The sequence below is a fragment of the Macadamia integrifolia genome, chromosome 8, assembly GCF_013358625.1.
Source record: "Macadamia integrifolia cultivar HAES 741 chromosome 8, SCU_Mint_v3, whole genome shotgun sequence".
In the NCBI taxonomy this organism is placed as follows: domain Eukaryota; kingdom Viridiplantae; phylum Streptophyta; class Magnoliopsida; order Proteales; family Proteaceae; genus Macadamia; species Macadamia integrifolia.
In genome coordinates this window covers 34,238,621-34,248,283 of record NC_056564.1, presented here as the reverse complement: position 1 = coordinate 34,248,283, position 9,663 = coordinate 34,238,621, and the positions used below count along the sequence as shown (strand labels likewise).

Genomic DNA, 9,663 nt, shown 5'->3' with positions numbered 1-9,663 from the left:
TAAATAAACACCCTCAACACCATGTCCTTCCACTTCATATTATAATGTGGAGACAATTTGAGGCATACAAATTTTCCACTAGCATAACCAGTTCTGCAGTTAACATCACATTGAGCTTTTATTCACATGCAAGAGAGGAGGGTTAAGTCGTTCAACACATTGTAATCTTTACAATTTTTCGAATACTTTCTAAGGTAACATATCTGCAATTGGATTCTTTATCTTCCCAAATTCGTTGCTTTTCTGAAATTTCTCAAGTCTTCATTCTTCCCATTCTTCAGGCTTCATCTAATTTGAAGGCTGTGGTAATACCTGAACAGTCATCTCCACCAACTTCTCCACAGTTTCACCTTCCATACGTTTCTCACACTCCTCAATTATCTGCGGACATGAAACATGACAAACATAACAAATAAACTGGGAATTTTAGAGCCACTAAAATCTGCAGAAAATGACACATGAAAGATGAGAATAATCAGAAATTTGAAAATAGAATAATATTAAACTTCTTGAGAAGCTAGTATTGGTATGTAACAGAAGAAGAGGTACCTTTAAAGCGCAAACACACACATGCCATAATATGGTAACCCACTATTCCATACATACAGTCAAAATTCTCTCTTATGCTACAAAGACAATTACTTTCCCCCTAAATAACAGATAATTTTATTAAAGAAGCAAGTTACAAGAGAGAGTACAACAACAAAGGTAAATGGGTTTCAAAGATATACCAGTTTATATTAAGTTCATCTTATGGACCCCGCCCTAAATTTGATTTCAAAGAAGAGGAGGAATCTCGGAAAACACAAAGAAGAAGAGGAAAAAAAAAAGGACCTTCAACACGAAATCATCTCAAATATGAGTCGGGGATAGGTACTAGGACTTCTTTATTAACAGTTTATCATTTGCACAACAGCACATGAACAGAACTTTGGGAAGATAAATGACCAGAACCGAAGGTGTTAGCTGTTAAGTAAACAAACTTCCAAGGCTTTATCAGTTGGAAGCAGAAAAAAAGGTGTCGGTGGCCAACTGCTTTGGAAAAAATGAGTGGATGTATTGCTTCAGCTATAAGGTCATGGAGAATTTCTGTACGAATAAAATACACCAATTACAACAGCCAATCATGCAGATACAATCTCTTATGCAACAAAGCCAATTATTTTTCCCTCTAAATAGCAGATAATTGTATTGAAAGAAGCAAGATACAGGACAGAGTACAACAACAAAGGAAAATGGGTTTGTGAAAGGATATCTCTAATTCGTCATACACTTTATATATCTGTATACAATAATTTCATCTTATTGACCCCCCCAAACTTTGTTTTGAAAGAAGACGAATCTCAAGAAAAAAAGAGGAAATTCAAACTTGTATGACGGAAATGTGTTTGAAAACCCAAAAGACTTTAGAGAAAGGATCAAATGTGATCCATATGAACTTCAACACTAAATCACTGGTATAGGTCTGGCAATAGTCTACTTGAACCAATGAGGTTATGTAGCACGTGTTAAACAAATTTCCAAAGCTTTATCAGTTGGAAGCGGATTGTAGAAGGTTTTAGTAGCCAACAGCTTTGGAAAAAATCAGTGGATTTACTGCTTCAGCTATAAAAGGTCATGGAGAGTTGCCATACAAAGAATATGCACCAATTACAACAGCCAACCAATTGCATATATGCACAAGCTAGGGGAGATTGGAAGAACCGAGTACATGGAAAGAAGGAAAAGGTTGTTGTCACTGTTGATTCCTAGCATAGGCTTCTATGGAGTCACTTAACTGAAATTGTGGACAGACCATAATCTGAGGATCAGCAGCTATTCAATGTGTTTGTGCAAGTTCTTTTATCTGAGAGTAAGTGTTTCCACTAGAGAATTTTAAGAAGGGAATTCAGTCTGGATAGTTCAGAGGTGTTTCACATTTAGATTTGGAAGGTACTGGATCACCGCCTGCCTACGTCCTTATAGCTACCATCCCACAATCAATTCCTTCTGTTAAGACAGATTTCCAGAGAAGCTAAAATTCGCATTAGAACCTGAAGTACATTGGCAATGATTGGTATGATGCAATCATCCATCTAGCCTTTCCAACAGAATAAAGGACACAGTATGACGAGTGTGCTCTACTGGAAATTTTTGTACATAAATACAGTAGTAGATTTTGTCCTTAGAGATGCAACACTTCGCTCTAGATCTGTTGTTTCACTGCACACACCCATCTATTTTCCAACCTTCCTACTTTCATTTATGCATACATTACTTCCAGAATAAAAAACCTATACAACACCTTATCACCTCTTGTGCTGCATTGCAATCTTGTCACCTACTTGTGCTACATGCATCACAAGAATATACAAAAAGAAAATAAACTGCTAGAAGAATGGGTCTCCATTGCAGATGTTACTTTCCAGACCATTGTACTGCCATTACCAATTGCAGTAGTACCAGGATTTCCATAATCTTGGGGCTGCATATTCGGGGGACACAAACCTTGTTTGCATCAATAGTTAGAAGGAAATACAAGATCATAATATTTCCCTTTCCTAGAACATTTACATAGATCAACCCTAATATATGCAGAAATCATTGGTCCAATTTAAATACCATGAAAGACTCGCAGCCTGTAATTAACAAGATTGGCTGGACTTTCAACCCTGGAAAATTTGTGCAAGCATGCTTCAACAGTGATTTAATATTGTGGATATATATAAATCATCAGATTACAAAACGTATTTTGAAAGAAAGCTACCGGGTCAATTTCAACCACAGATGATGGCCGAATGTTGATGATATTGAGCTTTTCAGCCTTTGCAAGATCATACTCTTCACACCCTTTCAAGAACTCATAAATGCATTCCCTTGTTTGATTGCATGCCGCACTTTGAACCAAATAATCATAAACCTACATGCTCAATAAGGATGACTAGGTTACAAAATGCTTCTGCCCAATGACAGAACAATTACAGACAAAAACAGACCTCACCAGCTCACCTTGAACTCAGATGCAGTTACGGGGCATAAAACTCGTGTAGGATCCTGTGATGCTCCTCTTTTTTGTAGAAAATCAAGTACTTCAAAATTTGTAAGCACTCCAGCATTTGCTTGCAGTCTTAGGGGGGAAAAACATTTGCATATTTAAGCAATTAAACCATAAAAAAATAAAAATAAAAAAAACTGAGAACAAGAAAATCCCTGGTGAAGTAAGAACATACATTTTCATCTCTAGATAAGACCGAAATTACACCAATTGACAATGATTATCTTATGAATCACCACCAAGCCAAAGTTGGGAAGAACCTGGATCTGCATCAATCAGGAAAGGTAAATCCAAGTCAAATGGACGGCAGAACAAACACTTTCTTATTGATATATCAGCTTCTAACCAGAAAACAACCAGCACATAATAGACATTTTCCAATTCCTACTTATATCTAGTAACCTGAGCTGCATTGCCATGGCTTTAACTTATAGTCAATGAACATACCCACATACTAATGGGGTCGAGAAAGATGGATCTTCCACAACTCAAACAAGTTCTTATAATTCACAATCTATTAATCCACCTTTGACTTCTCATCCTCGCAAACCACCATCCTCCTACCTCAAGAAAGAAAAATAATAACCCATGGAAGAATTGAGAAATTCCCAAATAGGACACTCTGAAGACAGTGAAATCACATTAATCCAGCCAAGATCAAGTATCTTGACCGTTTAGAACAAATTATGTCTTTACCTCAGAACAAACAAACCCCAAAATTCAGGGAAGTTTGTCTGATTTGAGCACCAAGAAGGCTCCTTCTACGAGGCGGGTTTTGGTTCCTAGAACAAATTAAAGAGGACAAATGATTAGAAGGGGAAATGGTCCCAAGAAAGTGGCTTGACGGAGATAGCAATTCTAGCAAGACAACTACTCCCGTTATGTCGTGGATGGTTCTTGAAAAACTTTTAGAAGATTCAGAGAGGCGATGGTTTTGGATTAAACTGAGAGGAAGAAGATGATGGGATTGCAGTGATCAATGACATACTGGGCTGCCAAATAGACTAAAAAATCAGAGACTGGAAAGGGAAGGGACTTACCTATTAAGTGAAGAAGTGGAGAAGATGAAGGGGCCACTGCGAGGCTGTTGGACTCGATTCCCCCTCTGCTGTGCTCGCTCCAAGGCTGATCGAGAAACTGAGAAAGGGTTAGGGTTTCAAAAGGAAGAAGAAGGGGAAAATGAATAGGGTGTTTTATTTAATCCGGCTCTTCTGTAGCACGGGGGTGAGCTACAAGATCTGTAGTGTGAGCTGTAGTCAAGACACATGGATTATTCGAAATCAACGGTTATGATCTCCAAGAGAAGAGAGTGGCTTTCGTACATGTTGCACAGGGAGTGGATTTAGGGAAACAATCTCCCAAGGGAGGAGAATCGAACTGAAAAGCTTCACCAATTTCCCTTGGTCCTGCAATTCTCCGGCCTATTTTCTCTTGGAGCAATTCTACTATTCTTCTCTGCCGATCTCTTGGTGGGTGTTCTTTTGGTCCCCTCTCCTCCCTCGGTTCAACTTGGTGATCTCCGAGCAAAAACAAAGTCACCCAAGGAACTATCCGGTTTGCAGAGACAATGTTCCAAAACCGTTAAAGGAAACTTCGAGATCAACTGAAATCTAATGATTTACTCGACCATGATCCGAAACAGATAAGAGTTCATATTCGACGCTTCTCATTCAAATCAACTCAACTTGATTCTTCAAACATTTCCAAACACCAAGCAAAGAAAAGAGGACACTAATTGTTACCAAACAATCTAATAAACTCCAAATTCAACCAGAAAACCTTCCAAATTGTGCATCAAACACAGGAATCACATAAAACCGCCATTTGATTTCTTCTTGTAAACACCTTAGAGATCAACAAAGCAAACAATTTGAAGCTCTAGCTTCCAGTGCACCACAACAAATCACTCAAAACGCTCAAGAATTCCTTTAAGAAACACTCAGAAATGGGGCTAAAACAACAGAATCCATAAACTAAAACCTCAATTAAATTCACCTTAGAATCTACAACAGGCGAAGCTAGACCTGTCTTTGAATGAAAAGAAATCAAAATCGAAAGAAAGCGATCTGCCTGGATGAGCCCTCGCCGTGGAAAATTGCTAAGAATGGTTTTCAAAACCCTAACTTTTGTTGCTAGGAGAAGGTTTTGGCCATTTTTCCATCGAAGAAGGGGCAAAACAATAGAGGTAACATAATAAGCATTCCCCTGCTTCGCATCTACAGAACCTAATATGCATTATTGGTAATCTGCACCCTCTGTTTCGGATATTTCACGTGTCGCCACGACAACCCGTGCTATAGATTGTACCGCACCCAGAGGAGTTGGATCCCTTTTTATTGGGAAAACTACTTGATTACCCATATTTGGTTTTCACATTACCAAACTACCCAATTAGTATTTGGATTTACAAAACTACCCAAAACAGGAACTTCACTCAATGAACCATTTATTTTGTCATTTTTACCCCCAACCACCTCCACCTTTCCCTTCTTCAATCACCTTCTCTGCAACCACCACGCCCAACCCTCCTACTGGGGTGTCAAGCAATAAGGCAAGGGCGGTTTCGATTGGGCCGAGCCAGGCTCGGCCAATTTCTAGGGCTGCACCATGAACGCCCATTTAATTAAACAAGCTTAGCTAGAGCATGCATGGTACAGTTGATAATCGGGTCAGTCAGTCTCAGATTCTAATCAGACTACTATAAATGGGCCTTAATCAAGAACTTTAAACAGGCTTTAAATGGGCCCTCTTTAAAATTGGTCTCTTAAATAGCCTTGAAGGGTTTCACAAAAAAAAAAAATAAAAAAATGAGGCAATAAATCTCAAAACTGAGATAAAAGATTGCTTCATTGCCTCGTTGCTTCGTTTTGCTCTAATTCTATTAAGATGATTGGGATTCTAAAATTATCTTCTGGACAATCTGAAATTGGGGTTTAGAGTCTCAAAGTTTGGTGGATATCTGCGTAATATCTCTTCTCCACCTCTAAAATTGAGATGAGCCACTACTATCTTTGTCATAACTCATAATAGTTTAGATTTCGGCATTTTTTTTAGTGTTAGTAGTTCAGTAACTCTAGTTTATGGGTAGTGACAGTGTGGGAAAAAGGGGAATTTCAATTATAAATAAAGGGGGTCGGGTTAGGTCAGGGCGGTCAGACACCCGATGGGCTTGAGGGCTGCAACGTGAACGCCTGTTCCGTTTCGTGTCAAAAACAGAATTTTTAGTTTCTGTGTCAAAATGTTGTTTTAAAACAAAAAATGGTGTTTGGTGAACCTGTTTCAGAAAAGGAAAACAACAGCTGTGGCGTTTGGTAAAATGCCCTTGGCCACAGCCCGACTCCTGCCCACTTCTGTTGGTTCGTACCTGGATGCTCAAGTAAGGGGAGCGAACCTTGTGAACAGCAGCTGACATGGATCAGATGCCGTCTGTAAGTGCCCAGGACAACCCCAAAAACAGAGGCTTTTCCACTACTGAAAAAGCCTCCTGTCTTCCTCGAAGAAGCAGCCAATGCCCCTGAGTTCTCGCATTCTATCTACTAGGTTTAAACAAGTTTCTTGATGAAAATCAATAATTACAGAAATGTCACTAATTAAAATACTATAATAAATTGATAATCTTTTGGGACAATATTAAAGTAGTAGATACCAAATAAAGAAACTGGGTTCAAAATATAAAAAGTACAGAAATAACTATGACTTATTCCAGTTAAGTACCCAATCCATTGCTTGGTGAGATAACAATAGCCACTTCACTTTCCATCACTTCCAACTACAAAAAGGGATAGTCACAGATCCATTTGAATCACTATTAATTTTTAATATTTTCCCACTAACCAGTAATTAACCTCTAGGATGTTTTACAAGCAAAAACCTAATAAAAGAAGCAAGGTTAGATGGGATCCACATTATTAATGGTGGATTAATTATAATCAGAACTTCATTTCTATATCATCAACTAGATCTCTTTCATTGCTTAACTGCAAGAGCACACAACCATGATAACTAAATGAGGGAGTTAACAAGTAGCTCAGTTGGTCTACAGCTTCCATAGTTGTCAAAGCGCTAGGTGTTGGAGGGCCAGCTAGGTGTTCTAGTATGTTTTTTTTTTCCCATTTATCCATTATATCTAGTAGACTAGTAAAGCAAATAGCCAAATAGCAAGTTAAATTAGAAGTTCAAAACTGAGTTCTGACAAACATAAACAATATATCAAGCTCAAGACAGAGTGTGAAATATCAAATTCCTGGAAATAGGAAATTCAAGAGGTTCCATGAGGCTGAAAACTGGATGTCAACAATGTGAATATTCTAACACTTCCACTTTGCATGTTAGTTCATAGTTCCAATATATCTTAGTAACAAACAATTGATAAAAACTCAACAGTAAGTGAAGCACAAAGAACAGCAATAAACAACTTGGAAATTTGAGAAAAACCAGCAGAAAAAACTCGTATATCAATTGTAATAATCCACACAGCAAGTCAGCAATTAAGATTCAAACTAAACAGCTCATATTGATAAAAGAGAAAAAATTATCGTTAACAACTCAAACAGTGCCTCGGATATAGAGGGAACCTCCATTCACCTATTTCGTTATAGAGGAAATAAAAGTAGAGGAAATATCGTTACCTATCTACCCATTTTTTTAAATCCTCGCTTTTCTTCTTCTTCTCCTAATCCTAATCCTGAAAAGAAAATCCAAAAAAAGGAGAAATTTTGCCAAAGCAAAAGAGGCAATTGATTGGTTTCTTTAAGAAGACAATTCACTCTATCCTAGGCTTCCCCCACTCCAAGGATCCCCACCAACACCCACAAGCACAACCAAATCCTCATTCCACCAACATTGTGATAATATTCCCCCCAACTCCGGCTGCTTTTGCTTGATTGCTGGAAACACCCAGAAGCCGCCCAATGTGGCGAATTCCGTTGCCATTAATTCCCCAGTATAGCTAGTCCATTACAACACCAACCAACACTTGGAGGATCCTTAAAACCCTAGATAGCATGAAATCAGGAGAAACAGAGAACAGGGACCTGAAATTTTGGTGAAGAAAGCCGACGAAGTAACGATTTGGGCGGAGTAGTAGCTCCTCTCTGTGAGCATAAAGCAGGGTTTTCTGGGGGAAAAAATCAGGGAACCGAGGATGTAGATGGAAGAGAGTAGAAGAAGACAAAAAAAAAAAAAACATACATGTGTTCAGTACAAGGGCGGAAGCGGAAGAAGAGCAGGGTTTTCTGCTAAAAAAAAAGGTGGGGAACCGAAGATGAAGAAGATGGAAGAGGGTAAAAGAAGAAGAAGAAAAGGATGAAGAACACATACCTACTGCGTACAGAGCCAGGGCGGAGGCGCTTTTCTTCTATTCCCTCTGTGCGCAAAGAGTAGGGTGAAGAAGGTTTATCGGAACGATTTCCCAAAGAATCATCAAATTGTTTTTATTTATTTATTATTATTTTAAACGTAATCAAAATGACGGAACAAAGTTTGAACGTTGTATTATTTTGTGTTGTTAGCATTTTTTTTTTTTACAAGATATTTTATTTTATTTTTTATTCCCATAGAACGAAAAAATATTCATTCGGATGCCTACGAAATGCAGTCTTATTAATCAGATCAATCTGGCTTTAACTAATTGGGCTTGATTAGGTTAATACGATGAAGGTTTAAAATTGACACCCGGAGTTCTTGCAACTCCATCCCTCCCTTGCCCCCGTGAACCTATTTATTATTCTTGTTGGAAATTGGCATTGCTCATTGCCAGCAACACTCACAGCTACCATGTCTCTCTTCCTTTCAATTACAATCCCCAAACCCCTAAGCCTTTTTATGAAAAAATAAAAAAAAAGTGTTCCTATATTTCTCTCGTGCTTTCAATGTAGGTTGTTAATCTGTAACGGGTTTGCCATTGCGGATGGTTGGTGTATATATTTTTTAATTCAGAACACGCCTTTTAAAATGCATTATATATGGTTTGATTCTTTATTTATGTTGGGTTTCTTTTTTTTCTTTTTTCCAATTAAAAGTACAAATACACATATAATATGCAAATTTACAAACCAAGTAGTATGGCCTCAGATAGAGACAATTGGAGCCAATGATTCTTGTAGCCAACCTCCATTTAGCTGATTGCTAGTGAGGTTCCTTTTTCTTTTTATTTTCATTTATGTTACTTTGCTTTACACAAATCATATACCGAACTCTTAATAAGTTGGGACAAGACTGAGTTTGTTGTTAACAACAACATTTCAGTTCTTCACATAGGTGGCATGATCAATTGGCTCCATTTGTCTTAGCATAAAAGAGTTGGTAGAACAAATTTTACCGCAAAATTGGATTTTCTGTAGTTTGTTTCATAAATTGAAAAAAAAAAAAATTTGTAATGAGGGAAACTTTTACCAATTCTTATGCATGTATTGGAAAACATCATAAAAAAAATTTAGGCCTAAAACAGCTCATAAAACATTTTGAGTGATTGCTTGACAGTTTTGAGAGTGGTAACAGCTAAGTTCCTACTACCCGGGCTTGCAGCCAATAATTCATTTTCTCTTTGGATTCATAAATACCCTTTTAGGTTTTAGTATTTTCTAAACTATCTTTCAAGATTCCATTTCTTTTATTACGAGCCCAGGTAG

At 37.8% G+C, this 9,663-nt stretch overlaps 1 protein-coding gene across 4 annotated transcripts; it reads right to left on the bottom strand.

Annotated features, from left to right (window-relative positions):
* On the bottom strand, positions 1–8,506 carry LOC122087739 (DNA-directed RNA polymerase III subunit rpc9-like). Of its 4 annotated transcripts, XM_042656976.1 has the most exons (6): positions 8,354–8,425; positions 8,068–8,150; positions 3,210–3,300; positions 2,989–3,106; positions 2,747–2,899; positions 1–381 (listed from the first exon to the last, which is right to left on the bottom strand). In XM_042656976.1, the coding sequence occupies exons 3-6, from the start codon at positions 3,215–3,217 to the stop codon at positions 289–291; spliced, it is 372 nt and encodes a 123-aa protein (XP_042512910.1). In that variant the 5' UTR covers positions 3,218–3,300; positions 8,068–8,150; positions 8,354–8,425; the 3' UTR covers positions 1–288. The 4 variants fall into 4 exon arrangements, with proteins under 4 accessions (XP_042512910.1, XP_042512909.1, XP_042512911.1 ...); XM_042656975.1 differs by lacking the exon at positions 8,068–8,150 and having other exon boundaries at positions 8,354–8,506; XM_042656977.1 differs by lacking the exons at positions 8,068–8,150; positions 8,354–8,425 and adding an exon at positions 7,663–7,713.
* Positions 8,507–9,663: the final 1,157 nt, after the last annotated feature.

Coding starts and splice junctions, on each gene's coding strand:
- LOC122087739 (XM_042656975.1), bottom strand. Junction 2,900..2,988: donor TAACTGCATCTGAGTTCAAG/GTGAGCTGGTGA, acceptor TTGAGCATGTAG/GTTTATGATTATTTGGTTCA. Junction 382..2,746: donor CTGTGGTTGAAATTGACCCG/GTAGCTTTCTTT, acceptor TCATGTCCGCAG/ATAATTGAGGAGTGTGAGAA.